This window comes from Falco naumanni, chromosome 4 (genome assembly GCF_017639655.2).
Source record: "Falco naumanni isolate bFalNau1 chromosome 4, bFalNau1.pat, whole genome shotgun sequence".
Classification (NCBI taxonomy): Eukaryota; Metazoa; Chordata; class Aves; order Falconiformes; family Falconidae; genus Falco; species Falco naumanni.
In genome coordinates, this window is record NC_054057.1 from 99,203,488 (window position 1) to 99,227,452 (window position 23,965).

The 23,965-nt window shown below is 44.2% G+C and overlaps 3 protein-coding genes across 16 annotated transcripts in view; 1 reads left to right on the top strand and 2 right to left on the bottom strand.

The window, feature by feature from the left end:
- Positions 1–101: 101 nt before the first annotated feature.
- KCTD6 (potassium channel tetramerization domain containing 6) lies at positions 102–8,195 on the bottom strand. 3 transcript variants are annotated; one of them, XM_040590776.1, is made up of 3 exons: positions 8,066–8,195; positions 2,727–2,835; positions 102–1,503 (listed from the first exon to the last, which is right to left on the bottom strand). In XM_040590776.1, exons 2-3 carry the CDS (start codon positions 2,751–2,753, stop codon positions 817–819), a joined length of 714 nt encoding a protein of 237 aa, XP_040446710.1. In that variant the 5' UTR covers positions 2,754–2,835; positions 8,066–8,195; the 3' UTR covers positions 102–816. The 3 variants fall into 3 exon arrangements, with proteins under 3 accessions (XP_040446710.1, XP_040446712.1, XP_040446711.1); XM_040590778.1 differs by lacking the exon at positions 8,066–8,195 and adding an exon at positions 3,157–7,809; XM_040590777.1 differs by lacking the exon at positions 8,066–8,195 and having other exon boundaries at positions 2,727–7,809.
- A 361-nt stretch (positions 8,196–8,556) lies between these two features.
- Positions 8,557–12,412, top strand: PDHB (pyruvate dehydrogenase E1 subunit beta). The gene is made up of 9 exons (XM_040590775.1): positions 8,557–8,718; positions 8,947–9,054; positions 9,126–9,188; positions 9,270–9,305; positions 9,404–9,689; positions 10,407–10,517; positions 11,141–11,232; positions 11,710–11,851; positions 12,228–12,412. The coding sequence occupies exons 1-9, from the start codon at positions 8,587–8,589 to the stop codon at positions 12,371–12,373; spliced, it is 1,116 nt and encodes a 371-aa protein (XP_040446709.1). The 5' UTR covers positions 8,557–8,586; the 3' UTR covers positions 12,374–12,412.
- Positions 12,413–13,576: 1,164 nt separating this feature from the next.
- PXK (PX domain containing serine/threonine kinase like) overlaps positions 13,577–23,965 on the bottom strand; it is a 36,926-nt gene continuing 26,537 nt past the window's right edge. For 3 of the 12 annotated variants that reach the window (XM_040590761.1, XM_040590768.1, XM_040590772.1), the window contains 5 exons: positions 23,630–23,707; positions 23,114–23,200; positions 22,446–22,515; positions 21,398–21,460; positions 13,577–14,674 (listed from right to left, as the gene is read on the bottom strand). In XM_040590761.1, the coding sequence (XP_040446695.1) occupies positions 14,469–14,674; positions 21,398–21,460; positions 22,446–22,515; positions 23,114–23,200; positions 23,630–23,707 (504 nt within the window). In that variant the 3' untranslated portion in view covers positions 13,577–14,468. The other 9 variants (XM_040590766.1, XM_040590762.1, XM_040590764.1 and 6 more) reach the window with 9 other exon arrangements.

A 23,965-nucleotide genomic window follows, 5' to 3' on the forward strand; every position in this document is an offset into this window, starting at 1 on the left:
TACTCTGCAGCACAGAAAAATGGGGTTCAGGTGAGGGGGTTTTGTTTGGTTTTGGTTAAGTATTTGAGTTCTAGAAGACAAAAAGAAAATACAAAATATTATTCTGTATTTCACATTTTTATTAGCTTCTTGCTGGCAGGCATTACACTTGGGAATAATATTGCACCAGGCATTAAAAATATGAATTCTACCACAGGGACATTTTGCATTTAGAATCCAATATAAATATTTCTAATCATATTTCCATGGCTACAGATAATATTTGGTTGCTTGATTTATATGCATAGAAAGAAACAGTTGTCATAACTGTAAGAAACTGTACTTATCAAGTACTTTCAAAGGGTGGATTTGTTTTCCTATAATATTACAATACTGTTTGTTTATTTAGAAACTAAATTAGTCTACATGATAGCAGCTCTTCCCCAGCTGCATTTTAAACTCATTTTGTTTCTTGCTCCCAGTGTCATAGCATTAGATGAATTAGAAACTATTTAAACGGAGGTAATTTTAGCACTTTAAGTCGAGTCAGAGAATTGTGTTAATGACACAAAATACCCTATTGTACTAATTCTTCGGACTCCCTCTTTCAAACAAAAAGGTGTCTTGACTAAACAGGCACATGCATGGTTTTTTTCTGAACAGGACAAAAGGACAGAGCTGCTAGAGAACGAAACTCCTCCAGTCCTTACTGATAAACAATAAATAGTCGTATAAAAAAAAAAAGCCCACATTGTTGCTTTAGTCAAAATCCAGACTCTCTTGGGTTTACTGTCCAATTAAGTTGCTAATCACCAAGCGGCTCCTGTGGAGTCAGAATCAGTCATCTGTTTTCCGTGCCAATCTACAGAAAGTCCAGTTGTGCTCCACTGTGTTTTCATTGGCACGCTCGCTCATATGATGAACTCTGGTATTCCTGATCGTGAAGCCTTGCTTTGTGATGTACTCCATGAGATGGACTCTGAGCGACACTTCCTGATGGTAATCGCATGGCCCAAAAGTGAAGGAAACCTGGCAGTCCCTGGTGTCCATCATATGCTTATTCCACTTTGTGAAGTGGTTTGAAATGCCTTCCAGTAACGAATGGACTTTCGTTGTGATAGTGAGCTGCGTGATGATTACAGCCACTGGGTTGGAATACTTGGAAAGCTTCCGGGTGCTGGACAGCTCCACCACCTCCTCAAAGGTATCCACGGGATACAGCGGCTTGGGGTCATTAAGACACTGAATTAGCGGTTCAATCTGATAGAAGTCCGCTTCCTTCCGAAGCAGGTCGAACTCCTTGAAGTCCAGTGGCAAAGTGAGCTCTGAGGTCCTTAAAAAGTTAAGAACATAACGGAAAAGTGGTCCATCTCTGTCAATAAAGTAATTGCCCTGAGAGTCCCTGGCAGTGGGGAAGTCTCCCCTGAACATGGCCCCAAGCATTGAGTCAGGATATCTCGTTAGAGTTGTGAGGGATGTCGTATACATGTGTCCACCCACATTTAGCGTGACTGGATCAGTCATCTAGAAAGAGAGAAATTGCAGAGTTTATCAAGCCACCACAAGAAGATTCGATCACCTCACTGACACACATGGTAAATACTGTTTGAAAAGTGCAGGCTGTGGAGAGAATCACGCCTCTTCCATTTGAAGCCTTTAAGCAGCATCAAACCTGAACAAATCCAAGCCACCTAGCAACAAGGCACAACCGGCAACTAGACAGGATGATACTTAACATTCAGAAGGCATATTTCCAGAATGCTTTAGAAATCTTAACAATGGAGCTACTGTCACAGAAGCAAGTTTTGCATTTGGGCAACAAGTTTTTTTCCTATTCTACAGATGGGGAAATGAGAACAGAGAGATTTCCTGAAGAACAAGTTAGTCTGAATGAGGCCCATCAGTGTTCCTTACTTTCACAATCTGTCTCTCATTCTAGAACAAAAAAAAAAAAAGAAAGAAAAAGGAAAAAAAAAATCAGCTGAACAAGTCTTAAGCCTCTTTCTCTCTCTCAAAATAGGATGACAGCGCAAGTTTAGACACAGGACCAAGAGCTCACAATCAAAATAATCCACGCTCTGGTTAACAGGAATCATTAAAACAAGCAAACAAAAAAGAACTTTCGGCTTTTAACTCTAAAAAGAAACATTTATTAGCAAATCAGCATGCTGTGTAGAAGAGGGGGGCAGAGCACAAACCAGTCTGCATCAGCTTCCAAATAGCACATGAGGAAGCAAGAGAGAAAGGAACACAAATCCCATCTGGCCACCAACCCTAACAACCAGGACCGAGGCCAGCCAGAGAAAAGAGACATATGCATGGCAGCAGAATGTTTAGAGAAAGAGAAGAGGAGAAAAATAATGTGCGTTTGTCTAGTTTGAGACAGAGTTTACAAGGAAAAATACTCTTCTTCATAAATAAAATGACAAAGTCCTACAACTTATACGCAGGAATCACACACTATTTTCGGTCTTTGTGTGTTAGGAAAACGGTAACAGTGAGCTTAAGGCATCGGTTAAGTACTCACTGACCATACCTAGGAAATACGAATCTGAGCTCTCCCCACAAATAGCATGCGAGACGAAGTACTTCAGAGAACCTAAGTAAGCTGTTGTAACCTGCACAGGTTTTCTTCTCACATGACTGAAGCTCTGGATCTACACAAGACAGATCTGTAAGGATTCCTTCTGCAAGATCTTGAAAGCCCAGCTGTACTGCACAGCACACACTTACACAGGCTCACTTACCATATATCCCCAGTCTCCATTATCCATCTGTTCAATTGCTTGAACTGTGGTATTCCAAGTTTAACAGAAGGCTGCTGAAAGGATACACGATTCACCTCCTATTATCTCCCTGCAGGAAAAAGCACACACACAAAAAAAACCAAAATAAAGAACAAAACAGGGCAGACCATCAGCACCTATAAGAACTGAAAGGAATGCTTTCTAACCAAAGGCAGGCTCTCTGCCAGGAGAACGTTCAGCTACAAAACCACATTAACAGGAGAATCTACAAACGTGCTTTTCCCTCCTTCTCCCTTCACGCTACCCAGAGGGCTGCCTCCAGAGCACATGGGTAATCACTCTACTGGCTGTCTGATCATCCCAGTTTTGTTAAATAACAAGCAATGTGCCTCTGAGGATAATATACGTTCACAAACAGACTACTTTTCACCTGGGAAACAGTGAGTACTTTGAAAGACAGATGTCCTTTTCCAATTAAAAGGTTTATTTGGCCACCACCAGTGAAGTCATACATGTGTTCCATTAATATTAGCCAAAATTCCCATGCTCCAGTTTCAAAACTGCACAGAAGAATAAATCAAGCATGAAAGTCAATGAACAGTAAGAAGAAAAAAAAAATATCTCACTGCAGAATTAATAATTCAGTAGTGGAGAACTGCAATTGATAGCAAGAACATTAACTTACAGACAAAGAGTATGAATGGACTTCAGAGACACATACGCATTCTCCAAAGCAATTTCTTTAGGGACAAGCCAGAGGACATCAAACATGCTTTCAACAATGCTTCGACAAAAGCAATTTGAGGAGCTGTAACTTCCCAGAAGACCACCGAACTGCTGACTTGCATAACAAGGGGACTCTCTCCACACAAGCACAACAAGGGAAATCCACAGGCCGGGTTGTACAACTTGAGAGGAGCGGTGGGAGCAAATGACCCTAGACACCAGTGGAGATTTTCCAAAGGTGGCCTCTCAACCACGTCAAGCAATGTATGGACAGAGAAACCAGTTGTCGTTAAGCCTCTATCCCTACACAGAGCCTGCCTCTCTGCTAGAACTGCTGAAAATTTAGGTCAGTCTGTTTTAAGTAGGGTACAGCTTCTCAGCTTTGTTTATTTTTACATCTTAAAGACCACACAGTTACCAGGACTTCTGCTCCCATCCTCTTTACTAGCAAACTTCAACACACATTCACCCAGCTAAAAGCAGCACAAAGACTTAGCCGAGCCAGAGCCCTACATTCCAAAACAACTGAAGGGTCACAGGTTATTCCCAACCAAAAAGATCAGTTGCCCCTCTCATTCCTAGCTAATGAGATTGGATGGTCTCATTCACCACAGAACAAGGCAGCACATGCCACCTCTCTGGGCTCTGCTACCCTGCACAAACCCACAGCCTGGGCACAACAGCATCCAGCAAGTCAGGCCTTTGGGAGCTGGCAGCACGAGCACAGCCTCAGCTGCATCTCAGATGTATTAAAGACCAGAAAAAACAAAATCGGTATATGAAAATAGTGAGGTCAGACAACAGAAGAGTAAGGAATACTAAGATACAGAACTAGTCATACCAGGATCCTATTTTTACAAATTAGACAGAGCATGCCTCAAGAAAGTACATTAAAGCATACACACACACACCCCGACAGCAGATAAACCTGGAATGCCAGCTCTTTTGCCAGCCTCTGTAATTATTTTTTTTTTAACTGCTCACAAATCAAGAAGTTAATTCACTCAAGTTTTCTTTATTTGCAATCATCACTTAAGTAAAGCTCTTAACTGTTCATCAATAGCCCAGATCTTTTAAATTCCAGCACTTACAAGCATCATTCTGGTCAAGCATAACATGCAGATGCATTAAAACCATAGGAGAGACTGGTACCAGTTTCTGATATTCAAGGAAAACATTCACTTGAAAATGAAACTATGCAGCCAGCCAGAAACTGCACTAGGAATCATGATAGATGAGATCTGCTGCTTAATAAAATTAACTGGAATTATACATTCAGAATATTTCAGAGACAGACAGATGTCCAGAATTATTTAAACTGGTGGACAGACACCATGTTATTTTGGTCAGCATCTAAGTCCCCGCTACAGATGAATCAAGACTTTATCAGTGAAAGAAACAGATGACACTGCCTGTCTGTACAAAGGCATGAAATAATCTTTGATCACAGCACTGCTATATAACACCGGAGTGAATAATTTACGACAGCAATTAGCTTAAACAAACCCAGCCCTCAACATACAAGTGGCATCAAGAAATCTCACTGATTTTTGTGTAAGGACCCTGAATCACTAGGCACACACAGGCATCCCTGGCAAAGCTGGTGCTGGAGCGAGATGTTCGGTGCAAAGGGATGATACTGGGAAGCCATCCTAAAATGTCCAAGTGTGATCACAACTGCCTGCTGCTTCCCTCATCAGCTGGGGAGACAACTTCACAGGCAACAATAGCTGTGTTCAGGTACAACCCGAGATAAGGACTAGCAAACCACATCACAAGAAGGGTGGGGACATACACCCTTTCAACAACGCTTTAAATTCTTCCTGAATGAAATACAGTGATGCATCAGTGGGGGTGGGCAGACACTCACCCCATCCATACCCTGGGACAGGCAGCCTCAAGCCAGCTCTTGTCCCTGTTTCACACAACAACATACAGCACCCAGGGACAGCCTTGCTAACACTGCTACTACTCACATTCAGCTAGCAGATATACAGCTGCATGTCATCTGCTCCCAAAACAACCTACCTTTAATAACCAAAAGAAATACTTATTTTAGATGAAATTCAGCCACATCAACTGCTGACACCATTTAAGCCAAACAGGATATCATTCTTTGGTGAGAGCAGAAGTGCACTGATCATGTCAAACCACAGCCCTACTTTCGTTAATCTGCTTCTGCAAGCGGGGAGAAGATACACAGCATTAACACAGTCATCACAGCTGCTGCTGTAGCCCAGCACCAAGCACATCCAAAACTAGAAAGGCACAATGAGAAGTAAGTACCTTTGAAGAAAAGCACTCCAGTCATCATTTTATACATTTAATATACAAAATTGGATACCTGCACTTAAAAAATGCTCACTCTTAGTTCATATGTCATGACCTAGAGGATTACTAGGCTATTTACCAGCAACGCTACTGCCAGCAGGTAGTCCCCATTAACTTCAGCAGGGCTTCTCTCAGAACAGAGCTGCTAACGTGCAACTATTTTGCAAGCGCAGAGAAAACAAGTAAGAGTCAGCTGAACATCTGCATCTGTGAACCAACACACAGGCCAGGAGATGCCAGCTGGGACCACACTGCATTTGATCAAGGCCAAAAGCTACACACTGCACCTGGAGAAAAATCACTGCACTGGTTGTCGCATGCAGTTACTTGAAGGAGGAGCAGCAGAAATACACCTAACAGTTAAAAGTTAAGAGGCAGGCAGCACCTGATTTGCTCTGAACATTTTTCATCTAGCTTTTCCAACAAAAGAATTAAAGGATTTACTTGTGGCGCTAGTCTTTTAACAGTTTGGTACCTATATTACAACACAAGCTGTTTAAGCTCCACACAAACTGATTAACTTCAATAGTTACCTTAGATTTATATTTCTAGGTCAATATAAAAATTGACAGGAATTCTACCAAGGGCAACTGAAAAATTATAAAGAGCAAAGCTACTTATACAGATATATATATATGTATATACATACTCGGTATTTCAAGCTACTCACCCACTTAGTGAGCCTTTCACATTTAGATCATCAAAGATGAGAAAAAACTCCTGCCCTCTGTACAGTTACGCTGTACACGGACAATCTCTATTCCCCAGCCAGTCACGGCATGTGAAATGCAATTTTTTATTGTAAATCATTATCAGTAACTCACTTGTACTGACAAAAACTAAGCTAGCACCAGTGATGACTGTACTCCACCAAACTGTACAGCAAGATGACAAACTGCAGAGCAAACCCATGAGGCTTGAGCACTGTGCTACCCTAACCAAGAGAGCGAGGAGGAGGTAAGCTCTTAAAACAACCAGGTACCGAACCTTCTGGGAACTCAGCAGATCAGCTTCACTAAAGAAAAGCATCTGTCACCTTCTGTACATGTCAAGTTTATAATGACTAATACAGCTTATTTAGAATTAACTTAGTTCTTGCTTTTCACTAGTATTTAGTCTTCACCTCAGGCAGGAGGGAAAACCACTCATGCCAGCCACTCAGCATTTTCACTCCTTTATGTGTAAATGCTTCACTATAAATTCCAAGCTCCTAAAGTTGCCCTACCTTCCCTGAGGAGCTCTATGACATCCTGGTTTAAGTCCAGGTTCCAAACTTTTATTTTAATTGCTACTTGTTTGAAGAGCCCACATCACAAAATCACTTTGGCCCTCCTCTCACGAGAGCCAAAGGAAGACGCTTGTACCTAGCCTGGTCCTGCCGGCGCTGTGCTGCTGAAGCAACCCAAGGTACCCAAGCTTTCAGCACTCGTGCCAACCTTTGGGTTTTAATGCTGTATTTTGCTTCTGTGAAACTAAACAGTAGTTGTCTCCATGTGGAAACGTGCCTCCAAACAGTTTTGGAGGAATGCAGATGTCAGAAATACTAAGCCTCCCTGCACACACCAGTGGGGCTCAGCACATACAGGGACCAAGGAGCCACAGCAAGACCGGGGCAGAAATCCCTCCTAGAGCCCAGGCAGAGAGGGGCCCGGGCCGGCAGCAGAAACCGGGAAGTGCTGGTTTCCATCACAGAGGAGCCAGCGAGCTCACGGTGGAAGAAGTCTCCCCAGGATCACAATGATTCAGCAAAGATGCTGGAAATGAACCCAGGCATTTGTATCCCCACCCCTGCAAATGACCCAAGAGCCCACACCCTCACCCCCACCCCAAACCAGCGTCCCAGCTCTGCCTCCCCTCCGGGTAGGGCAGGGGGATCCATCCCCTCCCCAGGCGGGGCAAAGCCCACGGACCCCGGGCCCTCCCTGCCAGACCTCACGGGCTGCCACCCCGGCACCCTCCCTGCTCCTTCCTCCTGCCCAGCCGCCAACCGGACCCAGGCACCGGCCGTCCCATCCCCACCCTAACGTCAGGGCTCCAGCACTCGGTCCTGCAGCCCCCCCGGTCGCGAGGAGGCCCCAGGAGCCCGGCCCTGCGCCCTACCCCTCACCCCCCCCCCCCCCCCCCCCGTGCCCCGCCTTCACGCGTTGCCCCACAGCGGCCGCGGGCCCCCCCGCCGCGTCCGGGCCCTGGCGCCCCAGCGCCCCCCCGGAGCGGAGCAGGGCAGATCCCGGGCGCTCGGCCTCATTGCCCCCAGCCCCGCGGCAGCGCGGCCCGGCACTCACGGGCGCAGCTCCCGGCGCTGAGGCAGAGCCCGGCGGCGGCGGGGACGACTGAGCGCGAGCCCGGAGTTGAGCCGCCGCCGCGGGCGGGGACAGAGCGAGGGTGTGTCCTGGTACGGCCCCGCCCCCGCCGCAGCCACACCCCCTTCACCTCAGGGCCGCCGGCCGGGTGGCTGCGCTCGGCGCCCGCCCTCGGCCCCGCGCCCGGTCGTGGCGTCACCGAGGGGGCTGCGGGGGACCCGGCGCGGGCAGCCCTGTCCCCAGGGGGCGAAGCCGCGGCCGCGGGCGTGGCAGCTGAGCCCGAGCCATGCGCCTCCCCGTCAACACAGGGCGGGCGCACGGCTGTCCCCGGCGGTCCCGGCCGCCGCTGCGGGGAACCGGAAGTCGCGTGCAAAGGCCGCGCCGGTTCTCGCGAGAGCGGGGAGGCGGAGCGAAGCCGCGGGCTGGGCGCGTAGAGGCGGGGCCTCGTCGTCACGGGCGGCGCGCGGGGCGCCGGTCCCTCCGCGCTAGAGGACACGGCCAAGATGGCGGCGGCTGCGGCGGCACTGCGGTACCTGGCCCCGCTGGGCGCCCGCCTCCCGCCGCAGGGCCGCGCCGCCGGGCGGCTGCTGCAGCAGCGCAGGGGACTCCGGCTCTCCGCGCCCGCTGCCATACAGGTAACGGGGCCGCCGCCGGCAGGGGTGCCCCGACAGCAGGGCTGGGGGCGCGGGGTGCGCGCCCCTCAGGGGAGTGTCCGGCCCCAGGGGGCGGGCGGGCGGGCGCTGAGGTGAAGCGAGCTGTGGTGAGGTGAGGTGAGGCGAGGGGGCTCCCCGCGTCACTGGCTTGCGGGGGTCCGGCGGCTGCGGACCGTGCCCCCGTCCTGCCCGCCTGCCGCTTTCCCGCAGGTGACGGTGCGGGACGCGCTGAACCAGGCGCTGGATGAGGAGCTGGAGCGGGACGAGCGCGTCTTCCTGCTGGGCGAGGAGGTGGCCCAGTACGACGGTGCCTACAAGGTACGTGGATGCCGTTACCGGGTCGCGAAGGGGCCTCCGGTGGGCCCTGACTCCTGTGTCCTGCCCTGCAGATCTCCAGGGGTCTCTGGAAGAAGTACGGGGACAAGAGGGTGATGGATACCCCGATATCAGAGGTAAGGCTGCCCTGCTCCCTACCCCTGCCATCCCATCATCAGCCACTCCCCCAGTGCTTACCCCTTGGTCTCCTCTTTCAGATGGGCTTCACAGGAATCGCTGTCGGTGCTGCTATGGTTTGTACATTTGCATTCCCCTACTTATGATTTGAAAATTTAAAGCAAACTACTCTTATGTAAAAACACACTAATAAATACGTCAAAATATATAATAGGCAGGGTTGAGACCAGTGTGTGAATTCATGACGTTCAACTTCTCCATGCAAGCAATCGATCAGGTTATAAACTCCGCTGCCAAGACCTGTTACATGTCTGCAGGAGCAATCGCCGTTCCCATCGTCTTCCGGGGCCCCAACGGGGCATCAGCTGGAGTTGCGGCTCAGCACTCACAATGCTTCGCAGCTTGGTATGGGCACTGCCCAGGACTGAAAGTTGTTAGTCCTTGGAGCTCAGAAGATGCCAAAGGTCTGTTGAAAGCATCAATCCGGGACGATAATCCAGGTGAGCACAGGCAGATCACGGCAATACCTAGCACTCAGTCCTGAAAAGAACATCCAATTTCCCCTCCTGCCCTATTGAAAAAAAAATAAATTAAACCCTAAACACTTAAGGTTGCTTTACTGCAGCTTGAGGGTACTTACAAAGGCACAGAGGTATTTATTCTTTTCCTAACAGTCGCTTGCCTTGCTAGCAGTAGACCAATTTTGTGCTGTTGCCAGCTACATCTTTTGTGCTAGTGTGGTACCCATCAGGAAACTTGGAAGCACTTAGGAATCTATCATAAAGGGGTTAAAAAGGATAAAGATGAGTCAGGAGGAGTTCGTGCATCTTCAGTGTCTTATGTAACTCATTTTTACAAGTCAGGAAATTCAGGTGATAAATTCAGAATGTCATTAATTAAAGGCAGGGTGAGCTTTGTCTTTGTTTTTCACAAATATGCATGCAAAAATCTAAGACCTTTCTAAAAGTAGTAATTCTACCATCATGTACCAAACTTAAATACCTGGCCTCATTTAAGACTAGTTGTAGCAAAAAAATTTAAATAATTCAGCATTGAAGTAAAGACTGTGATTTTTTGTTTTTAATTGCTTCCACAAATTTACTCAAGTTGCCTGGATGGGCTTAGTATCTTGAGCTAGTCTGCTGCAGTACCATTGATCATCGGTACAGTCCTGTGCCTGCAGATGTACATGTTAATCCAAGTATGTTTTCTTCTAGTTGTGATGCTGGAAAATGAATTACTCTATGGCGTTCCCTTTGAAATGTCTGAACAGGCACAGTCAAAGGATTTTGTTGTTCCAATTGGAAAAGCTAAAATAGAAAGGGAAGGTAAGCTGGGAATACGGTTTGCTTCCTTATTGACTGAACTGCTTGGAGATTTAGCTATTCAGAATACTACTGTCATGGGGCACAGGAAAGCATTTCAAATGTTAAATGTTCAAGTGTTATTTTATCCAGTAGTATACTTTATTGTTCTGCTGCCCATATAAGGAAAGATCACTTGATAGTCTATATCTCATCTGAAACTATACTGTTCTAAAGGATTTGTTCCATAGTATAGAGATGAAGTAGGTGATGGCTGACACAATTTTTTCTTAACCTGAATATGTAATTTTGGTGAAAAATGCAGAAAGAGATCAGTCTAGTATTTCATACCATTTGCCCATAATTTACCACTGCATTATGGGAATGTTTGAAAAGGATAATCTGAAAACTACATTAAATATCTCTCCAGTTCACTGGATTAAAGGGTAAAGTCTGTGTCTCAGCAGTCCTTCCGCTACCACTCTTCATAGTATGTATGGGCGTAGAATACTTAACATTTCAAATAAATCTAAGGAACTTAAATTTACAAGAGAATCCTAACATTACCTTGAAAGTAGCCTGAGGTCTAGGAAAAAAGCTTTAAATCTGAAGGGTTTTTTCTTTATTAACATTTGTTTCTGTTCTAGGAACTCACGTTACATTAGTGTCACACTCAAGACCTGTTGGACACTGCTTGGAAGCAGCTGCTATACTTGCCAAAGAAGGTGTAGAGTGTGAGGTGGGTGGAGTTGCTGTTGCTTTTCCCTTCCCCTGAAGTGGGGGAAAAAAGCAGAGGGTCTTCTCATTCAGTTTCTGCAAAACTTCACTATATTAATTGTAAGCTCCTTGTATTTATAAATGCCTTAATAGCATGTGGATTTCATGTTTCTGTATTCAAGCTTTTCATTACAAAATTAAGGTAGAACTATTCATGATTTTCAGATCGACCCAGCTGTGTGGTAAGCAGAACAATGACAGGATGTATTAGTGTGGTTGTATCTCAGTATAGCAAGACTTACCTAATCTGGGATTTTCCAGGAGCTACCAGAAACTGTTCCACACAGTCTCTTCCAGAATAAAAACTTAGAAATTTTACTAAGTCTTGTCTTCAAAGTGAGAATAGATGAAAGTGCTAAAGGGTAAGGGGGTAACTGACAGGCTTAGATCACAGCAAAACTCACAGTCATCCCCCTGCTCTTCCCCTCCCGCCCCCCAGGTTATAAATCTGCGTACCATTCGACCAATGGATATTGAAACAGTGGAAGCCAGCGTCGTAAAGACAAACCATCTTGTAACTGTAGAAGGAGGTTGGCCGCAATTTGGAGTAGGAGCTGAAATCTGTGCCAGGATCATGGAAGGTACCGAGTTTTGCAGTATACTTGTTGATCTTGCCTGTCTAAATCCCAATGACTTCTTCATAAAGCCAGATAAAGGCAAAGTTAGGGTTTTCTATCTGAGGAGCTTGAGCCTAGCTGTCTTGCTCTAGATATTTTCACAGGGTGGAAACAGCTCATCTTCTGTTGTGAGTGATTGTTACCCTAGGAACCCAACTGCGTGAGAAGCAGGATGGAAACTTTATCTAAACCATAGCGCATGAATATAAACAAGCAGGAACAGCTCTCTCTAGAATACTAGAGCTACAGGAACAAAATACTTTAAATAGATTAAGATTCAGAAACTGAATTGAGAGAAAACTGTAGGGCATGGCAACCTGACAATTGTCTTCTGTTTCAGGATCTGCCTTCAACTACTTGGATGCTCCAGCTGTGCGTGTTACCGGTGCAGATGTTCCCATGCCTTACGCAAAAATTTTAGAAGATAACTGCATACCTCAAGTCAAGGATATAATATTTGCAGTGAAGAAAACTTTGAATATCTGAGTTGTAAATACATGGTTTAAAGTCCTGCTTTACAAATTATTCATGGTGTAGGGCATGTTGTATGCGTAACTTTTGTTGTATACCTACACAAAGTTTTGTACAGTGGAGAAAGTATAGTGACCTCCCAGAATATTTATATGGGGTTACCTTCTAAGCCACACTTCATATAAGCAACAGTGCGGGAGCGCTTGTTTGTTCCGTGGTACCAGGTGCGTTGGTGCTACTGTATGTAGAGAAATCCTATTTTAAATTCAGAGTGAGGAAAAAATCCTCCGTTTCTGCTTGGCTTGTAATTACCAGACTAGCTGTGTTAAACTGGGTCTAGTGGTGGTTGAGTGAAGAACTGCCTTAAGCAAGAGGAGGCCCTGAGCACTGTACAGCTCTCTAGGAGCCCAGGGTCACAAGGCTTATTAGAGGTGAATGATCAAACAGGAGCAAGTGAAGCCTTGCTTTTCCGTTACACAGTTAAGTGCAACAGCTCATAAAGTGGCAGCTTTGGAATCCTGTGGTATGGGTTAAGAGAGAGCTGCCATGTTTAGTTTGAAAAGCACTCCGCTCACGCAGGAAAGCTGCACAAGAGCTTAAATAAAGATCCTGATCCCATTCAGTATGTCATGGGTAACACTACATAACTTTTCTTTACTAGCTGCCACATACAGTGATAAAAAGAAAGAAAACTTGCCCAAATGTTTTATGGTTTTGTTTTTTTTAACTCATCACATGGGCCAACAGCATCCTCAAACTACAGTTCTTACAGTGCAAAGTAAGTTATTTTATTCAGATGCAGGGAGCCTGGCTCTGAAGCAGCAGTTGTGTAGATTGTGTTTGGAGAGCCAGGAAACGGTCGCAGCAGCCTTTTTTGGGAGATCGCCACGTCCAAGGGTTTAGCAAAGGCCTAGTCCTGACAGGCAGGGAGAGCCTGCTAGGCTTCGTTCAGCAGCTTCTGGTACAGAGTAAAAGCTGCTTTTAGGAGTCTGCGGTGTGGCTTGCTCTATACCCCAGGGAGGGTGGCTTTCCAGTGAACTGTTGCAGAGGAGATACTTACCTCTGTAAGGAGACAGAAGAGCTCGGGTCCTTTCAGTGAAGGGCCAGGAATATCTTTCAGGGTATTTCCTTTAGCAGAGGTGCTGTTAGGTTCTTAGGAAGTCTGGTTTGTAGGTGCAGTCCTAGCTGAACATACCCACCACCACGCTGCCGAAGGAATTCCATTAACATTTTAATAAAAATGACTGAATATCACAGGTTACATGAAATTTTGTACAGACATTCTCTGCATAGTAACAAACACTGATGTACTTGAATTTAAAAAATGGATTATCTATAATCCTTTAAAGTGCAATTTGTTTAAGGTTTTAAATCAAGAAGGATCTCTCAATAAAGTTTAAGCTGTAGAATTAACTTGAAGTAACTTTGCATTTAACTAAATCAAGAATAATATCCCAGTGCCCTGTTAACTCCCATTTCAACTGTTTCCTCATTTAAAACACTTTCCCTTAGAGTTACAGGTAGGATGTCCATTTAAACAAGTTTAATAAGACAGCATTTTTACTCCACCAGCAAATATGGTGGGAATAAGATTTAATTCTCCAGTTCCCTCACCTGTGCAGTATGCTTTAAGGGTTGGGGGAGTTGGATTATCTAAAACAAAACTTGCTGATTTGATGCAGCAAGAATTAAGATGAGTTACAAGTGCATGAAAAGAGTTGAAAAACTGAGCAGGCTAAAACTGCGTTCCTGTAACTTGAAAAAACGGGGTGGAATTGAGCTTGAAAAAAAAAAAGTATTAATTCACCATGATCATGGTCATTCCTATTTTCAGATTTTTATTCAGCTATATAGAAATTGCTGTACCCCTGAAAATTGTAGCTAGAGAACAAAGTTCTTGAACCCAAGTCGAGAATGGAGTACTTATCACAGCATGGCAATGCAATTCAGATAGGGCAGTGCTGCTACTCAAGGAAAGCTGAAACGGGTAAATGGAGCTACAGCGTGATTAGCCGCTATATGCTGGTGGATCAGTCACTGGTCAGGAGGGTCTTGTCCCAGACAGCACAGGAGGGGGAGAGGGAATTCAATCCTGGTGTGACCAGTGGCCTCAGCTGATCCTGGGAGCACTGTAGTCACACGTCTGTGTTTTCTTCAGAGTTCCTTTCTGAAAGTTTTGAATGGAGCTGAGTAAGGCTCCTCGGCTTGCACTGACGTTGGGCTGCGGGCTTGGCTGCGTTGGCACCTCTGTACTTGGAGGAGGAGCTGCTGGTGGCAGGGGTGGCGGTGGTGGTGCTGGGGGTATCGACGATGCTCCTGTTGAGTTGAGGAGAGAAGATGTAGTTTGATTATGCCAAGGAGGCTATGCCACAGGACTGCGGCTGCTTAGCTGGGCTTGGGTCAGTCCTGCACTAGTCACGTCATTCTCTGAATGCTAGTGGAGTGTGAAGAACAGAATGGATGAAAAATGCCAAAGTGATCAAATCCCTCTATCTGCAGGTGAGTTGCGTCATCTGAGGCACCTCTGAAATGAAGCCTGAAGTGCCTCAGTACTCGGGGATGCAAAACACGACTCAAATGTGATCTTGCACCAAAGGAAAAGGAGATCTTAACAGGACTTCCCAGCTCCGGCTTCTCTTGTTTGTCCCCAGCAAAGCAGTTTGCTCTTTGGGTCATGAACAGCAACAAAGACGGGAAGCAAACACGTGACTAATTCTACTTTCTTACGAAGGACCACATCGCTGTATTCTCCATTTTTAAAGTACTAACTGCAGATAGAGTTTTCTGGAAGTGTTTTACATTTCCACAGTACCGTCAAGACTTTCTCCAAACATGCTGTAGCACATGCTTGTTCCACAGGCTCAATGAATCACAACAATCTGCCGCTCACACTGCTTGCCTGCCTCTCGTGTTCCCACCAGGCACCTCTGCACTCTAGCCCCTGCTTTCTACCCGTCACATCTGTCTCATGCCGATCATGCCTCAGCCTCCGCATCCTGCCTCCCTGGGAAGCCAGAGCCCAGAGCGGCACACGCAGACAGACAGCCCAGCAGCGAGAGCCTGCCTGGAGGTGCTTCCTGGCAGCTCAGACTCACTCAGGTGGCTTTATTTGCCCCAAGCAGCTCTGCCAAACACCCTACCTCGTGCAAATTTTGTACAGACATTCTGCACATTGCACCATCGTTCCTACGCAATATAATCAAAGAATCAGGCAGGCTTGAGAGTAAAGGGCTTCAGAGGTGACCACTTGCTGTTCCACAAGACATCCGCGTGAAGGTGGCATTTACAGCCCATCACCAGCTCTATGGGGAATGATGGACCCATCTTGTCTCATACATTCTGCAATGATTAATATCTTAGAGCTATTCAACAGTGAATTTTAACTCCATCATCTAGATCATGAGTTATTCCATAGACTACGGAGACAAACGGCACCTATAGGCGAACACCTGCCTCCAGCAGCTCTAACCTACAAAGAGGAATATACTGGTAAGTGGCAAGAACTATGATGCTGAAGGACAGCAAAGCAAATCATGAGGCCAACCAAGAGACCATGGTTACTGAAGTAGAACTGCTTGCTAAGTAGTAAGCAAATACCAAGCAGTTACAGGACATAGCACACGGACTCAAGAGGCATTCAGTGAAGGATAAAGCTCAGCTACAGAAAACAAAAACCCAAAGTTCGCTGTGCTCCACGTCTCTCTCAATTCCTCACTAACACTTGCTCTCAGACTAACAAGTAATAGTAAAAAAGTAACCACTGTGATTAAAAAAAAGCAGTTATACTTGATGAAAGTCATAACTCCAAGCTCCCTCATTGTCTATTTGCCCCAGTCTTTGAAGAGACTTTTCCCATATGGGAGCAAGCTCAAAATGCAGAATATTCACACAAAGCATCTAATTTTGCCAGTGCACATTAATACACGCTATGACTGTAGCACTTCCAGCTCTTCAGGAGAAATTTTCATTGGCATGAAAACCTGTGACAACAAAACATGGGAGTACATATTGGGCTTATCTTCACTCTCCTCCCTTCCAGGGGAAATACTCGAGTCCTCGTAGAAATATCAGAGATCAACTGAAACAATTTAACACGCTTGTTGCATGTGGATCAACTGCTCTCTTAAGTAATCAAAACATTACACAATGTCAGCACAAACTGAAATAAATTACATATCGATGCCTTGGGGCCATCTAACTTATCCAAATCTACTTTTTACACTAGCCAAAGATGTAAGTCAATTTATTCTTAGAAATACTGGAAAACCATCCCCTAGGTTAGCGTCCTGTTTCTCATGTGTGTATAGACTGTCAGCAAAGCACAGCAAAGCAGAACTTGACACTTTACCAAAGGAAGAACAAGACCAAGAACAGTTGAAGTAACCGCTTTTGTGGTTAAAGTGGTCAGAGCAGAACACTGTAGGACTGGCGTACCAACGCTATCACCAAACTGATCAGATGAACTGCTGTAAAAGAGCCAAGACAAGCTAAGCCCTAAATTAAATGGCCTGAAAGAGATGCAAGAACGGCAGAGAACAAAAGATTTTTGACTGAAACTGCAAAGTGAGGTTGAAGTGGCTGTGCAAGCAGTTGTACAAGATGTGACAGGGAATGACCATGAAAACAGCAGCCAGGACTCGGTATGGAACACAAATACAACAGTAGCACATGCAGTGAAAGAAGGTATGCATTTGATAGAAAGGGGCGCAAAAAAGCCACGAAGTGCTTGGATCAGAAAGTATTATTAAGCCAAGATTCCACATTATCTTCAAATTTTGGTCATGTTATTTTACAATGGGTATAGAAAAGACAGGGAAGTAGGGGGAGAGGCCACCTTCCTTCCTGGAAAATTGTTAAATTCCTCAAGACTCACTATTCCTGAAACTGAACGGACGACAACATCATACAGTTAAACTCTTGGGAGGCTGATTACAGACAATACTCTTACACCTCAGCTCTGCCTTAAAACACAAATACACACAGGTTTGAGCATGGTACCTGACTAGCTATGAGCATTACATATTGAACCTCTTAATTCAGAGCACGATTCTGAAAATATTCAGATACATTCATTCCAGTTAGCTGACCAAAACCATGCTGTCCTCTTCCTGACACAAGTGGTGCAAAGGAAATCTTAGTTCACACTTGTGTACTTATATGCAGTTACATCTAGAGATTAAATTGTTCTGCCCAACAATGAAATATTTTCCTTTATTTACTAGAAAAAAAACACATTTGAGGCAAGTGCTCACTTATGACTAGACCTTTCCAATACATATTTTGGAAGAAGTTGCCTGTAAACACACATTTTACTCATTCATGCAGTTGTAAGAATAAAACACTCAAACAAGAACTTACCAAGGGTTTTTTACAGGGACATTTTTGTTAAAAGAGTGTGTTAAAAGGAATAGGAAGTAAATCAGATGCTGTAAACTTGATGCCTGAATTGAAACAAAAACTTAATTATGAATTTAAAGTGACAGTAATTGAGCAAACAGCATTAAAAACTTGGCTAAGAATGGGATGCAAACAAAGAAAATCATTTTAGTTATAGAGTTTTTAAAGATGCTGTATTTCATTAAAATAATCCATAAGAATGTTCAGATCTTTTTCTTCTATTCCCTCCCAATACTAAGCAAGTTCAAGATTTGCATTCAACTTTCCCATACAGAAACAGAGCATCTTTAAAGAGATAAATCAGCATTAGCTTACTTTTCCGAAAATTCACGTTCAAAATGATGCATGCTCTATTGAAGACAGCAGAGAAAGAGAGAGGACACAAGTTAATCATCTGGTTCTCGTGTCAAGGTAAGAAAAACACATACTGTTAGCTGGAAAGTTAGTACAAAAATCAATACATTCTTATTCACTGACAAATATGATAGCAGACTGACTATTTCAATTACGCATACAATACTTTGTCTGATTCTGAATAATGAACCACAATTTTCCATGCTATAAGCATGTATCACACTTGAACAAATACTACACACATGCTTTCAGTTGCACATGCCATAATTCAAGCTTTACAGGATTCAAGTGGATTTAGAGAGCTTTAGCAAGAAATCTGCAGGAAGATTAGCCACAGAAGATGAAATCCATTCAGTTCAAGGAACATTTCCTGTCGTATTAACACCTGTATTTACACTTATGCAGCATAGGTCAGAGACACTCAAGAAGAGCAGTTACTAAAGCATTCAAATTGTCTTACAGAAAGATGAAGGGCAGAAAAGGTGCACCATATGGGTGTCTATGAAACATGTGTCGCACTGAAGGATTCAGAACAACTGGCACAGGAAAAGATAGCTCAAGTTTAGTACAACTCTTTCACTTTATTCCTGCAGGGAAACCCAGGGAAGCAACAACGGCACCCTCCAAACTTTCCTCTATTGTAAGAGCTCACTGGTATTTTATGGGCTTACTGAATTTAGGGAAGATGCAGTGAAGTTTTAAATAACTCATACCACAGTGTTCTGCATCCCTTCTGATACCACAAGGAAAAATAACAGATTTTCAAGGAAGCAAGGAATTGTGCAAGTGGAGTAAAAAGAATCAAACATTTAAGGGAGAATGTCAGAAACAGGGACAGTTACATCAGAATCACTTGCCGTGATCTAAACAACATATTTCAAAGATGTTACTTAGCCAAGTATCTGCAACAAAACCAGCCCAAAATATTCTAGTCAACGAGAAAAGCCCATGAGAGCCTGTTTCCAGCAGACGCCTTTCCCCTCAGAGCAGGTCATGCATTTGACCCCGCAGCTACAGCTGTCATCACAAAGCCAGCCTAAGCCAGCCATCATTTTATTTCTTAGTCTGTTCTGCATTGACTATACCAAGCACTCTCCTGCAAGCTAATTCTCAGAAGGCCTTTGCTCGGAGACAAAGCACCTCTCAACATGTGAGAGACCCCCTGAACGAGGTTCCTTCCCCAGGGCATGTCAGCCGGGAGCCCACTCCCCTTGTGTCAGCGTCTGGCTCTGCACGTACCCACACACTACATTGGTTTGGCTGGTTACAGGCCAGGACAAGAGCTCCTGTTGGGAATGCTTTTCCATGTCAGCCTTCGTTTTGCCATAGCATCACATCAGCAAGATGCTTTGAGATGCCATGATTCTAACACAACCACAACCAAACCAGAAAGACAGACTGAAAGCCTCACTCCCCTTTTGAGTCATCTCACCACGCTGGTACCCACAAGCAATTCGGGTTTAGAGGTAAATATCCTTAGTAAGTTCAAGGAAACTGGAGGAGAGAGATACAAGCATTACTAGTCACAAAGAAAGTCCTACCGTGGGGCCACCGACTTTCATCGAGTCATTAATAGCATACTTGCTTAGAAGAGCTAGATGTACAACATTGCTGGTGAAAAAAATCAGGCACACTAGCTTTCTCTTAGAACTCTTACCTGAAGTTTCTTCTAGGAATTTGACTCACAAAAGCATTCCTGAAATGGTGACATTTGCCTTTACACCCCAAAAAGATCAAAGCCATCAGCATACTAAAGCATTTTCCGATTTGAATGCAAGTAGGGCCCTGCTCACCACAAGCCACCAAGAGCACAGTGGCAGCAAGATGACTGACACGCAGGGTCAATGCAATTTGAACAACAGAGCTGAGTTTTGAGTCCAAACTTGAACTATTTTTAGCTAGTCATTTGAGCCACATCCACATACAAACCTGCATCCATCACACGCTCAAAACTTGGAAAAGTTTTCAACCAAGTTCCAACAGGTTCAAGTTAAAACATAAGTAAAAGGTAGTTTTATTGCAGGAAAAAAAAAGTTTTCTAAACATGTGTCCATTCAGTGGGCATAAGGTTTTCTTCTGCATTTTCAGCTACTTCCTCATTACAGCACACAGAACTTGAAATAAACCCTCCAGCTAAGAGTCAGTACATCCAGAGAACAGCACTGTTATTGTGCAACACGATAACAGTAACCATCTTGTTTAGACTAACGGGGAGAAGTTAGTTCATAAAATAAGGCTTCAGCATACCCTGAACTTGAAGGAGAACTGACCGATTTGAATTTCAGCATGACTGATGTGAATTACATCACACAGTGCGCAGCATCCTTGGAAAGACCATCCACAGCAAACACAAATTTGATTGCATTGCTTTAGTTAACGAGTTGAGCTGTGCAGAAAGTTCCTGGGAGTAGAAATCATGTGGCATGAGTCATTGTAACAAATGGCAATGCTATAGACTGCTTCCCTTCTAGAACTGTATTCCACTAACACCTTTTGCTGTTAATGTTTGCCAGCGCTCCCCTTCCAGCCTTTCAGACTGAAGCACATCCACTATTGCTCAATATTCAGACTTGTCATCAAACTTTCATAAGCATTTCTATTGCCCACTCAAGCAGATTCTTCACCACTTCCTACCACCTGTCCTAAACGTTAGCAAAACTGTTGGCACAGCTACCCAGCAAACTGGAAAACAGAACTAGCCAAAAATCATAAAGAAATTATTTTTAACCCAAATCAGTCTCTTGTTTCTACCAGTTCTATGGCTGTTATCTATGGGCTGCAGCAGAACTGGGGAGGATTTAGGCAGCCTAAGCCACTGAATTTGTTACACCCAAAATTCCCTAAAACTACATCACAGCAGTACAGATGTACAGAGAGAATACACAGAGACAAGGGATCAACAAACAGTATTTGGGAGTCAACAGACCATTCACACCAGAACAAATGGCCCAAAAGCGCCTGGAAAGTAGCAATGTCGGTAGGACTGGAGTAATAAAGACTATGAAGGAAGCACTTACACTCTACGGGTAAATCATTTCAGGTATATCTCACAAAAGGTTGTTAAATGAAAAAACAACAGTATTAAAAGGTTCTCTATTGCCCTCAAAAGAGAGCACATGCCCACACTCAGGCTGACATAAGATAAATTTCATCTCTGCATTCCATCCTTGGAAACCACCGTTCCTTAACCATCCTTGGGAATAACACCCACAGTTGAGGGGCGGGGGAACAAAAAAAAAAAAAAAAAACAAAGAAAAAGACAAACACTGTAACGACTCTTGAACTTACCTGCCGTAGAGGGCGGAGTGGGGGATGACGGAGATGTTAATGGGGAACTCGCCCCAGAGCCTGCTAAATAAAACAACAGTCTAGTAACTAAAGCTGCAACATTAGAATTCAAGACGGTCAGACAAGGCAGATTGTTGGAAACAGGCCAGCTTTATTGACTGAAGATCCAATCCTGCTTCCACTGAAATCTTGTGAAAGATTCTCATTCATAGGAACGGTGTTGCTCAGACCCGACCTGAACAGAGGCTTTACAGTACACAGTACCAGAGGAGGTCCAAACACGTGAGAAGCATACTCAACAGTACTCCTCAATGGGAAACACTTCTGTTCTCTTGCTTAGGCTGTTGGAATTCAGCGTCCAAATTCTGTTCTCCTTAAGAGCTGTGCCACTGCATGCATGGCACCCCATTTCTCCTTCTAAGAGATGATTTTCAGTCAGTTGCTGTACTCCACAAGTTACTCTCACATCTGACTATTCCAGAATAGGCTGTGTTTGGACACATTTTAGCCAAGCAAGTCAACTCTGTTGAACTGTTTGGTAGTAGAAACCATTCCTTTTAACTAAATGAAGACCTGTCAAAGGCTCTGTTGTTTTAGAATTTGGCACTGAAGCAGCAATTAAAACAGATAATTTTCTCATTCATCTTAACACCTTACTAAACACAGATCACCACAGAGTTTCTCCTTGGAGGCTGCATTATGAGATGGCCCAAATAATGGATGTTATTATTATTATTATTATTACACTCAAATATCAAAACAGAATGAAGAGACTGATTTTTTGGGTTTTTTTGAGGAATGGGGCACAGAAGAGAGGACACATTGCTTTAAATTAGGCAGCTGAAAATCTAACACTGACAGTATTTTTAATCCCTCCATTTATCTATTATTAAATACCCAAATACTACCAAAGTGGTATCAGGCTTTGGTAGTCCAATATTAATGTGTAAACAAATGGTGACCTTAGATCTTTTAAGCCAGAAAATGAAAGCAACAACAAAAACATTGACATAGCTGTGTAGAAGCAAGCTCTTCTCTCTGTAGTTACCTGAGTTATTTGAGTTGCTGTATTTTGCTGAGTGTTCTTCCCCACTTTCACAGGCAGAGCGTTTTGACTTCTATTTTAAAGAAGAAACAGAAGATAGGAATGAATAATCACTTTTCCACAGTAAGGACTGAACTGACACACAGATTTGTAACAGCCATCCACTGTATCACACACTGTATCAATGCCCAGCAGCCTCCTCCCCACATCCAACACGTGCTGCCGTGATGACAACAGCAGCAAGGCTGCTCTGCGCTCACATATCTCCAGGCAAACAACCACAGCAACTCCAGTACACTCTGGCCACAAAGGAGAGGTAGAAAACTGACCCACCAAAAAAGAAACACAGGCAGCATGTTGCAGGAGCAGACTGAAAAAGGCTCCAATACCCTCACGGAGCAGTAAGAAGCAGCACAGGTTATCATCTGTGTATGATGTTAACTCAGACTGTTCACACAGCCATGTCAGACCGGTTAAACCAATATGCAAGTCAGCCGCGGTCTTAAAATTCTTAGGAAATCTATTGGTTAGCTACAGAAGTGAAAACAATCAGGAAGCAGCACAGAAAAACACAGGGCAGAATAGAGCAGCGTACCTGCGGCTGTGCATGCCAAACGTTAAACAAAGACACGTCTTTTTCTGTGTGAGAAACCTACTTAGAGACTGCTTACTTTTCGTGCTAAGATCTTCCTTTTCTTTTTTTCTTCTTCAGAGCCATGATGAGATTGAGCTCTTGTCAGCCTTCTGTGCTGGTGAATCTTCAAGATGAAGAAAAACAGAAAAAGACCCTGTTAAGATCTTAAATGTTCTCACCCAAGGCATATGTTTGGGGTACAAGAAAACACACTGAGTCACTTTACATGTTTAGTTTTCTCCTTTCGTTTTCCATTTTTATCTTTAAATAAAATGCTGGTAGAGGATGGAGCCTCATCCTGCAGTTAAAATGATCCTTTACTTTAACTTAGGAGCCACTGCCTGTGAAGCTGCATCACTCAGAACAGTGAAATGCCATAAAATCAACAGCTGTTCTACAGCTCCATACTGCATTTTTGGGAAAGAAAAATCTGTTGATGAAAGCCTTTACTACTCAGAATCACTTTTGAGTAAAAACTCTCTTTCCCCATCTAAAAGTGGTAAGAGGAAATGGAATGTCTGTAGAAAATACAGTAAAGAAATGCAGACGTTACCAATTTCTGTTCTTCTGTTAATCGTTTTTCTATGCATTCCTTGGAGGTTTTCAATGCCTCTTTTAGCTTAGTAGGAATCTAACACATGATGGGGAGGAAAAAAAAAATCATAGCACCAAATGTGACAAAAGAAAACACAACTTCACCACTTAAAACTCACCATTCATCTGGTCATGTTGCTTACCTAAAGACACCATTCCCCTAGTGAAGGGGAAAAGATGACTCTAGATGGATGTTTTCCACGCAAAACCTAGCTACAGATCTAGCAGCACAGACAAAGGAACACTAAATAATGGAAAAGACCCTCTAATGGCAGGGACAGTGAACTATTTTCAT

Excerpts from the sequence above, each read along its gene's own strand:
- KCTD6 (XM_040590776.1), bottom strand. The coding sequence starts at position 2,753 with ATGGATAATGGAGACTGGGGATATATG. Across the intron at positions 1,504-2,726 it reads ATGGAGACTGGGGATATATG|ATGACTGATCCAGTCACGCT; the intron begins GTAAGTGAGCCT and ends CTCTCTTTCTAG.
- PDHB (XM_040590775.1), top strand. The coding sequence starts at position 8,587 with ATGGCGGCGGCTGCGGCGGCACTGCGGTACCTGGCCCCGCTGGGCGCC. Across the intron at positions 9,189-9,269 it reads TGGATACCCCGATATCAGAG|ATGGGCTTCACAGGAATCGC; the intron begins GTAAGGCTGCCC and ends CTCCTCTTTCAG. Across the intron at positions 9,306-9,403 it reads TCGCTGTCGGTGCTGCTATG|GCAGGGTTGAGACCAGTGTG; the intron begins GTTTGTACATTT and ends AATATATAATAG.